This window comes from Antechinus flavipes, chromosome 1 (assembly GCF_016432865.1).
Source record: "Antechinus flavipes isolate AdamAnt ecotype Samford, QLD, Australia chromosome 1, AdamAnt_v2, whole genome shotgun sequence".
Classification (NCBI taxonomy): Eukaryota; Metazoa; Chordata; class Mammalia; order Dasyuromorphia; family Dasyuridae; genus Antechinus; species Antechinus flavipes.
This window is the reverse complement of record NC_067398.1, coordinates 311,606,780-311,626,320: the sequence shown is the minus strand read 5'-3', so window position 1 is coordinate 311,626,320 and position 19,541 is coordinate 311,606,780. Positions and strand designations below refer to the sequence as shown.

General features: G+C 38.4%; 1 protein-coding gene across 5 annotated transcripts in view; it reads left to right on the top strand.

The window, feature by feature from the left end:
• The window catches only part of RUSC2 (RUN and SH3 domain containing 2), a 52,484-nt gene that overhangs the window by 26,930 nt on the left and 6,013 nt on the right, over positions 1–19,541 (top strand). For all 5 annotated transcript variants that reach the window (XM_051965301.1, XM_051965320.1, XM_051965290.1 and 2 more), the window contains one exon: positions 4,505–6,553. In XM_051965301.1, coding sequence (XP_051821261.1) covers positions 4,573–6,553 — 1,981 coding nt within the window. In that variant the 5' untranslated portion in view covers positions 4,505–4,572. The remainder of the gene's footprint in view (positions 1–4,504; positions 6,554–19,541) is intronic.

Below are 19,541 nucleotides of genomic sequence, written 5' to 3'. Positions count from 1 at the left end.
TCAAAGTCCAATTCTTTTTGTACAGCAAAATAATTGTTAGAATATGTATGCTTATATTGTATTTAAATGTATACTTTTAACATATTTAACATGTGTTGGTCAACCTGCCATCAGGGGAAGGGAATGGGGGGAAGGAGGGGAAAAATTGGAACAAAAGGTTTGGCAATTGTCAATATTGTAAAATTACCCATGCATATAACTTGTAAATAAAAAAGCTATACTAATAAAAACACAAAAACAAAAAGAATCTTGATTACATGACAGTTTGAGGGGGTTCCACCTACATTCCTACTTAATTATTGGCTACTTGGCTACTTGATTACTGCTACAGTGCTCATATATGCTCATCAAACATCTGTTGAATGAATAAAATTATACTAAACAAAGCTGCCCAACAGTAGAATGGCCTCTCTTTTAGAATTAGTGAGTTCCAAGCCAGAGGGAGTGATTAAGCCTAGATCAGCTGATTACTCGTCAAGGATTAATAATTAATCATTATAATCATGGAGTTATAAATTTACAACTGGACCTTAGAGATCCTATCATCCAATCTTCTCATTTCATAGTTAAGGGAACTGAGTCTCAGAGAAGTTAAGTGACAGTCATGGTCACAGGCAAGAGCTGGTATTCAAGCCCAGGATATTGGACACTGAATCCATTGTTCTTCCCTATGATGCCTCCATTGTCTACCTCGATAGGAATATTATAGTAAATTTTTTGTAGGATCTTATCAAACTCTTGAGATTTCTCTAACTCCATGATGACAGCTGCTGAGAGAGTAGGTAAATTTATCCAGTCAGATACATGGTTAACAAAAGGTAATTTGACTTTTGATTACAGAGATGTCTTCATACTTTCAGGGTAAGTTAGAAAAGTGAAGAGTGGGGGAATCAATGAAAACTGGAGTTGATAATCAGGGTCAGAGTTTAGATAGATGGAATAAGAGAAGGCCAGAGAATATATATTGTAAATAATTTCTCTAAAGGAAGTGAAATTGGGAAAATAATATGTCCCCAAACTCAAGTCCAAGGAGGAGTTCTAAATTCTGGGATGCCAAGCAGCTTATAGCAACAGAGGAAAAGACTTGACTTGGCATAGAATCATGAGCAATTGAAAAGCATCATCATGTGCCTGAAGGAGTGGGATGGGAAGTAATGGGTCTGTCTCTCAAGGAAAGTGGTAGTTCTGTTTCCCTCCCTTCTTTCTCAGGAAGTTGATCTAAGATGTAGTATGTAAGGGTTTGGAGAAAAGAGAATTTGAAGTGTACTGTTAAGTCACCAATTAGGACTTGGACATGGATGAGCACACTGGTAGGAATTAGTTATCAAAGGAGGAAGTGTATCATGAGACAAACATGGCCAGCAATGGAAGAAAGGGAGGGAGGGAGGGAGGAAGAGGTCATGCAGTGGTATGTGTGTTGAACATATTTGATTTTGTTAAATAAAATTCTCAATCCTGGCTCCAGCAAATTCCTTTTCTACCTTGGTTCAGACACAGACTTCAAGGGGAAATGCTGGAGCTTCATTATATGGCACAAATACCTGCAGTCATTTAGCAGACTTCTTCAGGATAGATGAGGCTCTCCTCTCTTGCTGGGTAGGAACAACAGGAAAAGTCCCTCAAAGTCAAGGCAATAAGATATCAAACCTCTCATTAGAATTAAGAACCCCATACTAGGAGAATCCTGGAACAGAGAATTTTCTCTGGAATCATTGTCATATTTAATGCTTCAATAAGCCTTGGACTTAAGGTTCTCAGTATGACTGTCACAAATATCAAAAGATGCTATGCCTCACTTATGCTTACAACTCTGAAAATACAATGTGATTTTAAAAGACCACAGGATGGAGATATGACTCCATGAAGTTTTCTCTATCCTACATCAGTAGGCACAAGACCTAGTTCTCTGTTGTCTTACTTTTTTTTTTTGACTCTTTGTCTCTGTTTTCCTCCTCTCCCCCATTCTTCCTTCTCCCCATTATCCCATAATTGACCAAAATATTGACTCAAACTATATTTGTCATGTCTATTCTACAGGCTGCCATGGCCAAAGAAGTCATAGGCTTGTTGTTACCTTTCTGGAGAGAATCCTTTCTTGGGTTCTGTCAAAGGAGAAAGAATAGAATTTTTTGTTTTTCTGAAAGAGAAAGGAGAGTGCTTTCTATATACATATACATCCCTCTATTTTTCATAAGGGTCAGTGACTACTAAGAAGTAATAGTAACAGTTATGACAGCAAAATAGTTTTTAAATTTACTGAATTACATTTTATCATCTCATTTGATCCTGTGAGAGTTATTGTCATAAATAATGTTATCCTTATTTTATAGATGAGGAGACTGAGATTCTGGGAACTTATAACTTGCCTGTGATCGCACAAATAGTAACCATTTGATTTGGAACTCCCCTAACTCCAAGTCCAAAGTCCTTTCTGCTAGACCCTGATTAAGTGATTATTGTATATTTGGGTGTTTTAGTATACTTGAATAATTTAATGTTTGTGGATATGAGCATGTCACCACATATGTATGGATCTCTGTATGTTTCTGCATCTTGTGTGTATATTTGTGTGTGCCTCCTGATGATGGAGTTACAAGCAGTTCCAGATGAGGATCCTACAGTGAGGTTTTGACTATAGAAAGAGATACTAATATATAATTACTATAACAAAGCTTTTTATATCTATTCATTTTTATGATATAAAAATGAAGTTTCCTATGGCTACTGGGATCTCAATGACAAGGAGAATGGGAGAACACCATTATCTGTGCGTCTCCGTGAGCCATATGGACTGATACTTGGGAATGATGTAGTTAGGAACATATGGACAGGAAAAGAACCCTCCCCATTGTCTTATCTTCAATATTCCTTTGTTGTAGAACAAATGTTGCACTGTATTACATGTGACTAGATGTTGTCATATATATAAATTCACCAAAGTTAAAAAAAAGTTGGAAAGTGGTATCTATCATTAAAAAGTAAAAGTGATGAGAAAAGCATCCCGAAGTAGAAGACAGAAAAATAGGAGTGACAAGGAAAAGAATAGAGGAATGAGTGGTTCGTGAATTGAGTTAAGAGATTCTCTTGAAGTGAAGACTATTTGAGCAGATAGAGACTGAGAGCTCAGACACTTAGGAAAACTGAAATTGGGGGAGCAGTAGGAATGGAATCTTAGCTTTAACATAGAACCACATAATAATAGTGAACATTTATGGAGAACTTTTAAGGTTTACAAAAATGCCTGACACATCTTATCCTTTGATCCTCTCACAACAACCCTGAAAGATAGGTGTTATTATTTCCCCCTTTTTACAGAGGAAGGAACTGAGGCTGAAAGAGACTAAGAAAGACTTTGCCCTGGCTTCACAGCTAAGTAAAGGTCTGAGGCATGTTTAGAAACCTGGTTTTCCAGATCTAAGTCCAGCACCCTATCTGTGTGTGTATGACTGATCCAGTGACAAAGAAACTTTATAATAAGGTTTCTAAACTATGTCTATGTCATATACCACTTGGGCATATCCCTTCTCAAAACAGTTTTTAAGTATATAAAATAAAATTACAAAGAAAACAAATTATATTGAAACATAGTTATCAGAATATTTTTTTAAAAGATCTATTTTATTTTCTTAAAAGGAGAACCTAAATTAAACCTTGAAAACTGGGGAAAAATATTGAAAGACAAATATACAACATATGTGATTTTATTAGTCTTTCAAACATTGTGCTTAATTTCCAAAAACTGGGATGATGAATATTTTTAAGGGTATTCTTATTGTCAATCTTTCTGCCATAGTTACTTGTATTATCCCCATTAGAGCCAATGATATTTGTTGTCGAAGAATGAGCAGAATTTGTTCTTTATTTTTGGAATAAGTAATCAAAGGTGGAAAATATTTAAACATATCTATTATATATTGAAACTCAAAGGAGGTCAAGCCTGTAAGTTTGCCTTAATTTTCACATACACACATACACACACACACACACACACACACACACACACACACACAAGGCACATAAAACCGAATCTAGGTCCAGTCAGAACATATTTTATTCTCTCAGGAATAGGCCCCTATGATGCAATAGAGTACCAAATTTGACAAAAGAGAACAAGGTTATAAATCTGAACTCTACCCCTTATTCTATAATAATAGGGGCAGCTCGAATCTGTGATGGTGCAAAACATGCTGCATTTGTAATTAAAATATGTTCTAATCTTGGCTTTATGACTTATTACCTGTGTAACTTTAGACACTTCCCATTGTTGGGTCTCAGTTCCTTCATCTGTAAAATGAGAGTATGAGAGTAGATGATATTAGGTGCTTTCTAATTCTTAAGTTTGTGATTCTAGGATCCTTCCAAATCTTCTGCTCCTGGGAATAGGGCAGGGTTTTGTGTATTCCAGGTAAAGATATGAAGGTATGTTAGGTATGGTGGGAAGCTGTATGTGCCTTCATTTCTGGCAAGATGACATTGCATTTTGTCTTTTTTTGTGTCTCTCCAGGTGCCAGGCCTTCCTGATGAGATGTGTCCTGCCCCAGAGGGTACCGGGGGCAGTATCTGGGGCCATTGATGCCCTCGGCCGAACTTTCCAGAATGGATAGTCCCCCCAAGCTGACAGGAGAAACCCTCATCGTCCACCATATTCCCCTGGTGCATTGCCAGGTCCCTGACAGGCAGTGCTGTGGGGGTGGAGGTGCGGGCAATGGAAGTTCAAGGACCAACCCCTTCTGTCCCCCCGAGTTGGGCCACCCTGACAGAGACCTGACACAGGCTGACTCTCTGCTCTACAGTAGAGTGCTCCCTGCCTCAGGGGGTGCTGTTGGGCCTGGGGATGGTCCCAAAAGCAGGATCCGTGATGGGCGAGGCCCTGGAGTTCCCAAGCGGCACAACCCATTCCTAATTAAGGAGGGTGAGCCAGAAGAGCCATATGGAGATTGTGATAGTTCAACCCAACAGTCCTTTCACCTCCATGGGAGCAGACAGCCCCCCTTCCAGTTGGCAACTCTTGGCCCTGGAACAGGGAAAACCTGGGGATCCACAAACAGTCGAGCTGGAGTGGTAGAAGGACAGGAGCAGGAACCTCTGAGCAGTTCAGAAGCACAGAAATGCAGCCATGGGCACCACTGTCCCCCAGAACTGGAGACAGAGACCATGGAGCTGGATGAGGGGGGTGGCCCTGGGGCCAGTGACACCTCTGGTTTTTCCTTTGATCAGGAGTGGAAACTTAGCTTAGATGAGTCCCCAAGAAACCCAGGCGTCCGAGCCTGTGGCTGTTCGGGCTCAGGATCTCGAAACTGCCGTTGCAGTAGTACATCCAGCCAATCTGAAGTGGCCGACCAGTCCATGGGATATGTTAGTGATTCTTCCTGCAACAGCTCAGACGGTGTATTGGTCACCTTCAGTGCCCTCTACAACAAGATGCATGGTCATTCCCGTGCCAATCTCAACTCTGCCCCCTTGTCTTGCAGCGACTCCTCCTTCTGTAGCCACTCAGACCCTGGAGCCTTCTACCTTGACCTGCATCCCTCCCCAGCCGAGTCTAAGATGTCCTGTGAGTCTCACCACCCCGACAGTGGGGGTGGAGACGAGGGCTGCGGCTGCCCTCATGCCTCCTCTCCTGAGCTCGATGCCAACTGCAATTCCTACCGCCCACACTGTGAGCCCTGCCCGGCTGCGGCTGACCTCACCGCCTGCTTCCAGAGCCAGGCCCGCCTTGTGGTGGCCACACAGAACTACTACAAACTTGTCACCTGTGACCTGTCCTCCCAGTCCTCGCCTAGTCCCGCCGGCTCCTCCATCACCAGTTGCTCAGAGGAACACACCAAGGGCAGCCCTGGCCCAGTCTCAGGCCAACCCACTGAATACTACCTATTCCAAAAGCCAGAGACCCACACAGAGGAGCAGAAGGCCAAGAGTTCTCCAACAGAAGTGGGACCTGGGGCAGGCCCAGATGTGATAGAGGGACAGGTGTACGTCAACGTCTCTCCTCCCAACCTCAGCAGCGGGCGCCAGCGTTCCCGCAGTTATGACCGAAGTCTGGAACGAAGCCCTCCAAACCGGCTGGGCTCCCTGGAGCGCATGCTGAGCTGCCCTGTCCGTCTGAGTGAGGGACCCTCCTCATTGGCTGGGCCCAGCTCCCCACCCAGACGGGTCACTTCCTTTGCTGAACTGGCCAAGGGTCGAAAAAAAGTGGGAGGCTCAGGTTCACCTCCCCTGCGGCTGAGCACTGGCGACTCATCCCTGGAGTTCTCACCCATCCCTGAATCCCAGCGGGATGGGACAGGCCCACTGGATGAAGGGGCCCGCTGTAGCCATAGCCTACCCTCTCTTCCCCTTGGGCTCTGCCTGGATCCCAGCAGCCTAGAAGCCCAGGCTGAGCAGGGCAGCAGGGATGGCCTCCAGCAGGGCCCCCAGTCCAATGAGGTGCAAGCCACCAGTTTTGGAGCTGCTGGGCAGGCATCCCTGGCTCTTCTGATGGAGCCAAGTTCTCCTTTCTCTGCAGTCCCAGCCAGCAGCCATGCACAGAGGGATATAAGAGCTAGAGCTGACGGTAAGGATTGGGAAACCTAGATGAGCCACAGCGAGCTGGGATGCCAGATGCCAGTACACTAGGGAACCATTCTTGGCATATCTGTGGAATACCTGAATTGATTCTGGAGTAGAGGGAAAGGATGGATGACTAGGGAAATAAAGAGCTTTGAAGTGTCGACACCTCAAAGTGTTATAAAGATAGGAAGTGCTGTGGGAGAGACACAAGATGTTTAACAAGGGGCCAACTAGCTAGTGGGGGACATAAGAAGAACACGCATGAGATAATTAGATAAGAACTAATTAAATGATCACATTTCTGAGTATGATCACATTTCCTTCAGAGAAGGAAGAAAGCAGTGTGAAGGAATCAGAAAAGGCTTCTTAGAGAAGCTGGAACTTGAGCTTGGCTTTGAAGATATAAGGTTTGGATAGGCAGATAGGTTGGGTGGAGGGCATTCCTAGCTCAGGGTATATGAACAAAGGTACAAAAGTAAAACTAACTACAACATACAACCTTCAACAACACACTGTAGAGATGTGACCTAATTGGAGTGGAGTAGAGTGCACATTCTGGGAAGCAGGTGAAAATCAAGTTGGATATTTAAGGGCAAAATAAGATTGTGGAAGGTCTGGAAACCAAAGATGAGACGTTTAAGTGTGCTAAAGCAGGAAAATAGACAGCCAACATAGGTACTTAAGTAGGGCTGTCCCACAATAGAAGCAATGCCTTTGAAGATCAGTCTAGCCTTGATACACAATCTGAATTATAACAGGAATTTTTAAATCTTTTTTGGGTCTTAGATCCCTTCTGGCTGCCTGTTGAAGCCTGTGTACTTCAAACTAATCAGAATAATGTTTTCAAATGCATAAAATACATATGATTACAAAGAAACCAGTTATATTAAAGTAGTTATCACAACATTAAAAAAAAAAAGTTCATAGACCTCAGGTTAAGATATGTGGATTAAAGGAAGAGTCAGCCCAGTGCAAAATTGTGGAGTTTGTCTTCATAGTTTAACTGCCTTTTTTTTCTTCCTTCTCCTGCCCCCTGTCCTCTCACTGCCTCTCTGTTCAGGCATTCAGCCTTCTGGCTGCTCTAAGCACCCCAGTAGTACTCCAAAAACATCTTCTCCCTTCTCCCAATATTCCTTTAAATCCCTAGTTTCCTCAGAATAACTACCTTAGCTAGTTCCTTGTACGAAAGTTTCTTGTGGATATGTGACCTTAATTCGCAACTACTTTCTGGGTCTCAATTTCGAAATCCCCTTGGCATAATGAGGGAATTGGAGTAGAGGATATCCAAGACCTAGCTAAATTCTGTATTAGTAAACAAAATCATGTCAGTTAATAGTAGCTTGATGTGTTATTCAAGACATAGTATTGTCAAAAATGACAATTACCTATATGTAAGAATGACACTTGACTAGAGTAAGAATGATACTTGACTAGAGTAGGGAGGTTCTGGAGGTAGGGAAACTATTAGTATAATCATGCATAAGGTAAAGAGGGTATAATACATTTCATAAATAATTATATAGCATTTATAGAGTGCATTATGGTTTACAAAGAACTTTACAAATGTTAACTCATTTTATCCTCACAACCACCATCATAATAGATGCCATTATGATTCCTATTTTACAGATAAGGAAACTGAGGCAGACACATTAAATGACTTGCCCAGGTTCGCACAGCTAGTAAATAGCTGAAGCTGGATTTAAACTCAAGTCCTTCTGATTTCAAGTCCAATGTTCTGGACTTGAAAGAACAATGTTCTGTTCTCTGTGTCACCTATGATGGTGATAATTATCATTTCTGTAGGATGGCAATGCTATTGACAAATAATGAAACCTAGAAACGGTGCCAATTTGGAGGGAAATGTAGAGAATTCACTTTGGATATTTTGAATTCATATGGTTGTAGTGTCAAAAGCTGGAAGGGTGGCAGAGATCACTTAGTCCATATCTCTCCCTTATTTGAATAGACAAGAAAGTTGAGTCTGAGAGGGGTCACTTAAGTAAAAAGTAGCAAAGGTCAGATTGAATACAAGTCCTTTAAATCCATATCCAAAGTTCTTGCTGTTTCATATTGCCACAGAGGTACTAAATAGGTTTCTCAGTTTTAAATGATGGTAAGACACACAAGTAAAAAGGTCTGGCATTCAGAATATGAGGCACACGAGAAGTAGATAGTTTGATCACTGAGTGCAACGGTTACCAGATCTTCTTATCACTATTTGATACACGGGGCCTTAGGATGAATCTGAATCCTTGAGCCCCAAAGACTTATACTTATCCTTGGAGTTATTCCCATGCCCTTCAAAGATAGCAGTCATTTCCCAGCTTGTAAAGCTGTGTTGCTTCCCAAAACTCTGTCTTAAAAGTGGAGATTTTTGTTCAGTCGTGTCCAACTCTTTGTGACCTCAAGAACCATATTGTCCATGGGTTTTTCTTAGCAAACTTACTGGCATGGTTTTGCATTTCCTTCTCCAGTGGATTAAAGCAAATAGAAGTTAAGTCATATTTGAACTCAGGTCTTACTAATTCTAAGCATAACACTTAATCCACTGAGCTACCTAGATGTCTCCTTAAGGATATATATATATGCATATGTATATATACACATATACATATACATATATATGTATATGTATATGTATATATGCATATGTATATATGTATATGTATATATGTATGTATACATATACACAAAGTATGAATAACAGGGAGAAATTTTTCAGTGACCTGTATTCAGTATATTTTTGTCTTTCTTCCATGGCCAGGTAATTTCTGGGCCCAAAGTATAGACACAGAAGAGGAAAGCTAAGGAGCAGATGTCAGTTTCTCACCAAAGAAAAGCAACCTTGATTCTTTGGGGAGAAAACAAGCATGATGATAGGAATCCAATTAGATCATCTATAAAGAGAGGAAGAAACAAACAGGAGTGACACTTGACCCCTGCAAAGAGTTCATGAGACAGTTCTGTATCTCTCAATGTGAATTTAAGATGTAAGCGAAAACATCTCAAGACTTGTCTGATCCAGCTAACTAACCACTTTCTGGTGACTGATGTAGGCAAAAATAGCAGGAAAAAAAAAGGTGCTGTCAGAAGGAATATTGGAATCATTGTTAAAGCCTTGAGCAAGGGATGAAATGCTTTATGAAAACAGGTAATATTTTGATTACTTATGCATAATAATGAAAGACAAGGATTTCATAGGGGAAAGGGAGAGTTCAGATTTGAACATCGAGTTAAGAAATTGGTATTTGAAAAGACAGAAGGTCACAGTTTAAATTTTTGACCAGGGGGAAAGTATGCATACAAAGCCTAGGATTATATATGACTGAATCTTTGAATCTAATTAAAAGGACGTTTAACTGGGAAAAAGATAAAACTAGATAATGCATATCCACCAAGCTAGACCCTCTAGAGAGTGGCTATAAGAAGAGTGCCAACTCCTAAGAGTTTATAAGAGATCAAATGCATGCAAATAAAATCCATGGTGCATATGACCTAAATACTAATGCACAAATGTATAGAATGAGTGAAAAAAGATCAACGAGAAATCTGTGTGAAGAAACAAATTCCGCCTTATATATTGAAACTTAATTAGGGTAAGAGCCATGGATGGAATATGGCCCTATTCAAAATAGTCAAAAAAAATGTTTTAAGAAAAAATAGCATTAGAATTTTAATCAGATGGACTCTTGTGGGGGAAAAAATTGAGAAACCATAAGAGGACAGCCTAATAGCATCTGAGTGAAAAACAATGGCGGCAGATGTCATTGAAGAATATTAGAGCAGAAAAGAAAAATAGATTGCAATTAAAACATTGCAAACCTGACATAAAAGCATATTATTATAGAGGGGGGAGAGAGAGGGTGGTTCAGTTATCCTGAAAATCACAAGTGTGGTTTTTTGATTTTGGCAGGGGGGGGGGGGCGGTATTGCCAAAAGAAGAAATAATGTCCTGGCTTGTCTTAGTAATAATTATCTCATATCTCAGAAGTTGGAGAAACCAATCAGAACAACTGGTTTTCTGGACCTAACTCCCACCAACAAGGAGGAACTGGTTGTTAAAATGGATGTAATAAAACTTTGGAGGGAAATTGTACGCTGCATTGCAGAATTTATGACAAAATGAGAGGAAAATCAAGTGTTCACCCTAAATTTTGGGTGATAGTATTAACAGAGTTCAGAGGAAGGATACCTAAGATACTATGAATGAAATTCAGAAGAGGAAAAAAAAAACACAGTTCAGTGGTATTGAAAAAGAGGGCAGAGTTGTCTAAAGATACCAGTCTATGACTTAAAGAGATTTCATCAACCAACACTTAAAATAGGAAATGAAAACAAGGGCAGATAACAGGCTCAAGAGAAAAAAAATTATTAAATTTTCATTTTGCTTCTGTTTTCTCATCCGAGGAGAATAATCTTTGGACTTTGAAGGACAAGAAAGAAAATGATTAGCAGGGAATAGAAAGCCAGAATGAGTGAAGAGTTGGTCATACAGCAACTAGCTGCCCTCATTGTGATCCCCAGATCCATAGAAATTATTTCTTAGGGTAAGAAAATTGAAGAGGCTGGAAATGAAAAAGAAACAAATAATTTATTAAATCTTTCCCTGTGTGCTGGGAATTGTGCTAGATGCTTTACAAATAGCTCATATAATCGTCACAACAACCCTATGGGGCAGATGCTGGTACAATTGAATGAATTGAGACAGAGGTTAAATGACTTTCCCAGAGTCATGGAGTTAATAAGTATCTGAGGCTGAATTTGAATCCAGTTCTTTCTGATGCTGACGCAGCACTCTTCACTATCATCTAGCTGCTTTATATATGACTGCTAAAATGCTTTTGATGATTTTAAATAATACTGGAAAACCAAAGCGGTCCCAAAGTTCTACTAGAGGAGAGAATGAAGTCTAGAAATCTATTCGTGGAAGAATTCTGGATCACAGTAAAGAAGAAATATATTAGGATCCTGATAAGATTTTTCTGAATCCCCTGTAGCGTCTCCTTTACGTTCCTTGACAAAGCTAATTTTTCATTAACAAATTTAGCTTTTTGATAAATTGATCTTCTTCCTAACTCCCCTGACTTAAGGCTATATTAAAGGTGATGATGGAGTTATGGCTGGCCTTAAGCTATGAATGTCCTATTTAGTTTTCAAAAGAGTACTGGAGAGACAGATGTAGAGAATCTGAGCTGAGAAATATTGAGAGGAAAGGGATTATACATAGAGATCATGTTCTTTCACCAGTAGTGAAGTGATAAAGATGTTTTGGAACCAGAAAAGGATTTCCTAGGAATTCCCAAACTAACTGCTATAAGAACTTAAGCCTGTAGCAGCAGGATGGCACTAGCAGGGTACTCCAAGCCTTCTGGACCCAAAGAAGTTATTGGATAATTTTGAATCCCTGGACCAAACAGGAACTGTTATAGATGAATATCAAAGGAGAAAACCATGAAGTAAAGAAGTAAACTAATTTTTTTTTCTTTTACTGGAATAAGGTATTTGGGCTACACGTGTCCAAAAAAGGAATCAACTCCATGGTGAGGTAAGGAGGAGGCAAAATTTGTCAGATGTTATTTACATACTAATCTTGAAGGTGTTCTTCTTTTGGAAGACTTCAACTCTTTGGCTTCCAGCCTGACCTAGGAATTGTGTTATCCAGGAAACCTGGTTCCAAGAGTTTTGATCTAAAATGTTTTTCCAAAAATTACTTTATCACTCCTCTATTCTCCATTCTATCAGTTTTTGTAGCCAATCTGGGCTAGGAATTCCTTAGTGTCTTGCCACTGCCTCCATCTTGAGACCATTTGGTTGGCTAGAGATGGTTCAAAGTTATGCAGACTTCATTCCTTTCTAGAGCTAGCTGATAGCACAGAGAGATGGATTTGGAAGTGGTTGAAAAATTAGGCTTAAAGAAACTAAGAGTTCAGTGCCAACTTGAGTATATTTGAGCATTTTTGAACCAGTGCTGTGTAACATCAGTAACTTGAGTAAAAGCCTAAATGGCTTGCTCACAAAATTTGTAGAGTATGGAAAACTAGGAAGATTACCCAATAATTGAATGACAAGCTAGAAAATGGAACTACATCTAACAAGATGAGATTTAATATGAATAAAAGTAAAGTCAGAAAAAATACTTTCTACATCTCTCAAGTCTGATTATTCCATAATTTGTCTCTCTAGTTCTACTTTTAAAGACCAAATCTGAAGTTCAGACTTTAGCCATGATTCTATCATCCTTAATATGTTGTTAAAGAAGAAAGGGGAGCACATAGCATCAGATGGGGTTATACTTGATATCAAAAAGTTAAACTCTTAAATAAGGGGGCTTTGTCAATGGAATATTTTGTAGGGATTTAAAAGGCCTACCAGGATCCACTTTATTAAAAGTGTAATTTTGACAGATACAGAGAAAAGCATGTAGTTTACTATGTGCCAGGCACTATACTAAATTCTGGGGTCTACAAATAAAAGCCAACAAAACAATCTTGGTACTCTTTAACAGATGATAATAATACATAAAGACCAGCTATAGAGAAGAAGGGATATGTAAGTGTCGTCAAAGTTTTGAAATGGTGTCTGGGAATTGGAAGCCGCCTTCTAGGCAAAATAATGTAAAAGTTCACTTATCAGATTCTAAGTGTCAAAGGAAAGATGAAATATGCTGAAATGTAGCATATAGTATCTGCTACTTGAAAATGATGTCCAAGAAACTGTATATAGGGCTGGAAAGGAGTGATCACTAAAGCCAGAAGAACTTGTTCAAGTGCGGGCCATGCCAGATTATCTCCATCTCCTTTTTTGACAAGATTATTTGAGTAGTAATTAGGGGAATGCTACAGAGTATAGATTTTAGCAAAGCATTTCATTAAGTCATTTTTAAGATGGGAGGATATATATGAGATGATAATGATAGTACAATTAGGTGAATTTAGATGAATTTGGAACAAGTTGAATGAAAATCCAAAAAGTAGCAATTTCAGTATCCATTTGAAAGACCTAGGTATAGTCCTATCTCTGGCACGTACTACCAGCTGTGTGACCCTATGCAAGTCACTTAATCACTCAGTAGTCTAGGCAACTCTCTAAGATATGAGTTGCTAAGGCAAGATTTGCCTTGAGTTTCTCCATTCAGAGTTACCTACAGCAATAAAATCCCAAATCCAGTTCCTATCACTATTTCTATATAGGAGGTGGTCTCTTATGCAATGCTACAGCATGAGTAAAAAGCATTAAATTTATTTTATTTGAGTCCTAAGAGGAAAAATTAGTAGTGAAAGGCACAGGAAAATTTAAGCTTGATGGAAAGAAAAGCTTCCTGATACTTAAAAGTTTTTCAAACATAAAATAGGCTACCTTGATCAGTAGTATACTAGTCTGCCCTCTTGAGGCTATCAAGCCAAAGTTAGATGACTATTTACTACTTGTCAGATCTGTTGTAGAGATTGAACAGAGATTGAACTAGATATTCTTGAAATTCAGAAAACATTCTGAAATTTTTTTGTGATTCACAAATATGCAACACAGAAGAGAAGAAGAGGGTGAGCAGGCCAGCAAGTCAAAAGGAAAAGGAAAGCCTTTGGTTGTGTATGATGCTATATATAATTGGGAGCTCTGACTGGTTGGAAGGTGGGAGGAGGAAAGAACATGTGGTTTTCATTTCCCTGTAATGGAAACAATCCTGTTTTTTAGGTGAGAGTAGGAAGAAAGATTTTCTCATGGATTTTTTCCATGCAAATCCCTGAGGGGCACAGAGAAGGCTTCTAAGTTCTGAGTGGGTAGTCTGTTTCCCACTGGCATTAAGCACTTGAAATTAAGCCAATTTATTTTATATATGGAGGGCCTGCCTAACCTGATAGGACTGTGGATATATTCTATCCCATCATTCATTTCTCTCTTGGTACAGTCTGTCCAGAACAAAAAATTCAAGGTGGAACTTATAGACAGAGATGGAGGGGATTCAAGCTTAAGCCACTTGCTTGAAAACATTTGGTGTCATACAGCATTGACCTCTTTTAGTCTTTCATCCAATGCCCACCTTTTTATTAGGTACTTTGGGTACTACAGAGATATTTAAAATATTGTCTATGTCCTTGGGAAATCTGTAATCTAGCTGGGAAAATACACACATAAAACAACTGAACATTGCAAGTATTATTAAATGCTAGATTATGTATTTATGCACTATGTCCTACAGGAGGTCAGAAAAAGACATCCATGAAGGCTGGAATAGATTTTTCCATTATCAGTTTCTATGCTTGCTTTTGTTTTCAAGGTTGTGGTCCTTTGTTAGTTGGCTGCTACTTTTCAAAACTCATTCTCGAAAGCCTACTTTATGCTTTTTTACACTAACATAATACAAAAAATCTAGAGTATAGTAATAACATACAATTTCTGCTGATGTAACTTGAGTTACTGTAGCATAGGCATACTGTGTTCTCATCATTGTACTAAAACTATGTATAGTCAGAGAAGCATAAGGCACAGTCTTACAAGCTAATATGAGACTAGGACAAATTTCGAGACAAGCTGACAATATATCATAGTATATGGCTGGTACGGAAAAGAATTCAGAGAAGGCAGTTATTGTGATGGGAGATGGCCATAGAAAGCTGCTCAGAGGAGGCAGGACTTAAGCCAGGAAGTGAAGAATGGGTAGGATTTTGTTAGGTTAAGAGCAGAAAAGTGAGAATGAAATGAACAAAGGGGTAGAGGTGAGTATACATTTCAGGGAGAAGTAAAAGATATATATTTGGAGCATAAGGTTAGAGAGAGGTTTGAATGCCACCAGAATAAGAAATTTGAACTAAAATCCTGTAGACAGTAGAGAGCCATTGAAAGTTTCTGAGCCAGGAGGATTGAAATGATCCGAGTAGTGTTTTATTACAAATACAGGTTATCATCTAGAAGTCTAACCACAGAGCAGTTTAACTAGCATAACTTATGAGGTATAGATTCTTGGCATTTTTCTGCAAAATTGACTAGTTCAGATGCCAGAAAAATAAGTATTAGTAAAAGAATTGATTTTTACTAAATTCTCTAATAAGTATTAAGTGCTTACTGTATATTGTGCCAGGCATTGTGCGTTGTTACACAGAAAAAGCAAAAACATTTCCTGCTTATAGGCTTCAAGACAAAAAGGAATTTGAATTGGGATCCCTGCCATGTCTGATAAGATTTTTAGTCCCTTCCAGAACCTGTTTTTTAGTTTTCACTCTGAATTTAAGCTCTTAGACCATCTCTTTTGGCCCTCGAAAACTAGATAGTCCCCAAAATTCTTTTCCTTAAATTGCCTCTTGTCCTCTCCCTCTCCTAGAGATCACCCTGACTATAACCCCTAAAAGTCAAACTCTTACCTCTTAATCCATTTTCTCTGTCCTGTAGAGTTTGTCTGAAGATCTGTATTTAATAGCACATTGTTAAGACCCACTCTGCCTTGAATGAAAACCCCTCTAAACCCTGACCTAGTCTCAGTAGGGACCAAATAGCCATGAAGAAGGGTGCACTATCATCTTTGCAGCCTATATCAGTATTTCTATTCACCAAGTACTTGTTTTCCTCCAACTTTCAGCTCATTTGCAGGGCACATAAATGATATATTATTGAATGATCAAGTTCAGGTTACTGGCTCTGCCAACTTTCCTAGTAATAATAGTAGTAATAAGGTTTTTTTTATATATACATTTGATAGTGGTTTGGAATTTACAAGTTGTTTTCATAGACATGTAATGAGATACCAGTCAGGTATTTCTAGAAGCTGATTTTTCTAAAAGCTTATCCTTACATTTTTATTCCAAAATCACTTAAAACATTGTAACAAACATTGTTATTTCTCCTAAAAGAGAAGTGTTAATCTGTCACAGTCTCATTTTGCTAAAATATTTATTGGCATTTATGTAACATGTTAAATATTTTTATTTGAGCTTTATCACAATCCTTGAGGTAAATATTTACTGCATTCTGTAGATGAGAAAATCTCCACTAAAGGAAAATTGTTATTGGACCTAGTTTTCTGGTATTTCACACAACTAGAAAGTATCAGCAGTGGGATTCAAACTCAGGCCTCTTCCTACTCAAATTCCATTATATCTTACTGCCTCTCTAAGAGCAGAAAATCTGATTAATTCTTTGGATGCCTTACAAGGACATCTTTCATAAGAGACAAAGAAAGGATTTATTTGTTCTATCCCCTACAAAAGAAGAAATGGTTTGTAAAGTAAAAGAGTTAGGAATCCTGGGGAAAAGTTAGTGTATTATTTTAGAATTTTTAATAAAGGAAGAGAACACTGATACCATAAACATAAAAAGGAAGCAGTTATCAAAAGTTCAAATGAAAGATGTTTATGATGCTAAAGGCAAAGAGTACAAAAAGGAAAGATAACTCAAGAAGGAATGGATACACTAACAATAAATTTTTAAAATTGGAGATGAGCCTAGTAAAGGAGAAAAGGGAATGATTTCTAAAAATAAAAATTGTGGCTACATAAGATATTCTCAGAAAGATGAACATGTAAAACCAAGGAAAAGTACAGAGTGGCCTACAGGGATATCAGGAAATCTAAAACCAAAGTACGATGTATGGGACTACCTGCCATCTAGGAGAGGGGATGGAGGGAAGGAGCAGGGAAAAGTTGAAGTTTTTGCAAGGGTCAATGTGGAAAAATTACCCATGCATATGTTTTGTATATAAAAAGCTATAATTTAAAAAGTAAGCTAAGATTTGTGAGAAAAGCTAAAAAATAACCAAAAAAAATTTGTTAAAAGTTCAGAAAGAAAAGTGAGGGCTGGACCGATAGAGCAGATTATAAAGTTTTAGTATGTAACAATCACTCCACTCTTAGCCTGCTTGAATGTTTCCTACCCAAGAGACTGATCTTCAAAACAGAGTGGAAACAAATTAGGATTAAGAAATAATTGAAGCTCAAAATAGGTATGGAGATACAGAGAAGACCTCTCAAATGAATTCAAGTCAGCAGGCCCAAATATATATAGAGAGAGATCCTAGGGTGCTAAAAGAACATACCAATGTGATTAGTGACACTGAGGAATTAATAGACAATTAATTAAGTTTAAGAAGGCTGCAGACAAATGTAGTTTTGATTTTCAAAACAGAAAATCATAAATTCTAAAAACTTACAATCAGTTGATAGTCAACAGCAAAATTCTAAAACTATGAAACAAAGATTTTCAGTATTTCAAAAATGAACCAGTGATTACTAGAATTTAGCGTTTGGTTTACCAAGTCAAGCCAAATCAACTTCATTTTTTGTTATTAGAATGTCATATCAGGGAATGTTTTCAGTGTATCTTAAATTCAAGGCCTCAGAATTGTATTTTCATTGAGTTTTAACAAATGGATAGGAAAATTCAGCAGACAGAGGTGGTAGAGAAAAATGACATTCTAGACACAAGGAGCTATAAGGTATGTGGAGACAATTAGTATGAAAAGACTGAAAAAATAGATTGGCCCCAGATTATGGGAAAAAAAAAGAGCATAAGGATTTTGGATTCTATTCAGTAGTCAGTAGACATTTCAGGATTGCCTAAAGAGGAATGTCCTAATTAGTTAAATAATCAAAAATGATTAATATGTCTTATGGAGGGTGATCTTTAGTAGAGTGCCTCAAAGAACTTTCCTTTCAAATAAGATAAATAATATCAAAAATTATAATCTTGGATAAAAAGATGTGTTTATAAAATGTAAAGATGTCACAAATGTTTTTATCGAATAGACTACAAGATGTGACAAGCGCAAATAAGAGATCTAGCAGTGTCCTAGAAAAACATGAAGAAGGAGAAACCACTATCACTTAGAGAAATCAGAGGTAGTTTCAAGAGCCTAAAGCATATTAGGGGCGAACCAAATTTAACATGATAAATCCCTGCATTTATATTTTTTAAATTAGTTTTATAAGGAAAGGACAAGGAAAAAATAGAGTGACAACTCATTTTGGATAACTGATGTAGTAGTTTCTAGAATAAGTTAATCTTAGACTACATTAAAGCATAATAAGTATAGAAATTTAGAAATGAATAGGCTTTTTGTATGGCACTGGAAGGACATGACTGAAATATCTTGGTAAATTTGGGGCATTTCTTTTTAAGAGTTGCTATCTGAACAGTTGAAGGAACTGAAGTAAAAAAGGTTTAAATAACACATGGATAGATAGTATATGTTTTTTTAAATCTCAATGCAAATGTAACATTTTCTCTGAGAACACCAACATTGGTGGGTTGGGGCCTCCAGAGGGCAACTGCTACTCCCAGGTTCCAGAGAATAGTCTGTGGATCTGCACTTCTACTACAATAGCTCATGAGCCCAGAACCAATGTTGCTTCCCAAAAATAGTAATCCGGTAGAGACAATTCATTGTTGTCAATAGCATTTAATAAGATAATAAAAATAGAGGCTCATATTCTCTCAAAAATGGCATGTGAATAGTAGGCTCAAGTTTAGCAAACAATGATAATGTGGGGAATACACGTGGCCAAGGAAAATAGCAATTACAGATGTGTCTCTCTCTTAATGTAATTATCATGAAGGCTGCCCACCTTACCTTGGGGTCTATTGAGTGGGGTTCTGATGTTTCAACCCTCTTCACTGGGGTTCTGATATTTCAACCCTCTTCACAACTGAATTTGTGATTGTCAGAGTTAGCTCAAGTCCCCATCTGTTCTGTTCTGTGCTTTAAGAGAGCATGCTCTTTGAAGCTGCTTCTGGCCACAAATTAGTGACTTTCCTCATGTCTGTCAAAGAGATTATATCTCTTTGCTTCCTCAGGTATCAAACTTCTGAACTGACTTTCCAACTGCTTGAGAGGGGTGCCTCTTTCCAAATGAGTTCCTCTTACCACTAGATATCATGACCACTGGAGCAGTGGAGGAGGGAAATAAAATCTATCTTCATCCCCTGCACATTTCCTTCTCACAGACCTTCCATAATTGTTCATTCTTACCTAAAATCTCAGATGGGACATATTTTAAAGATCA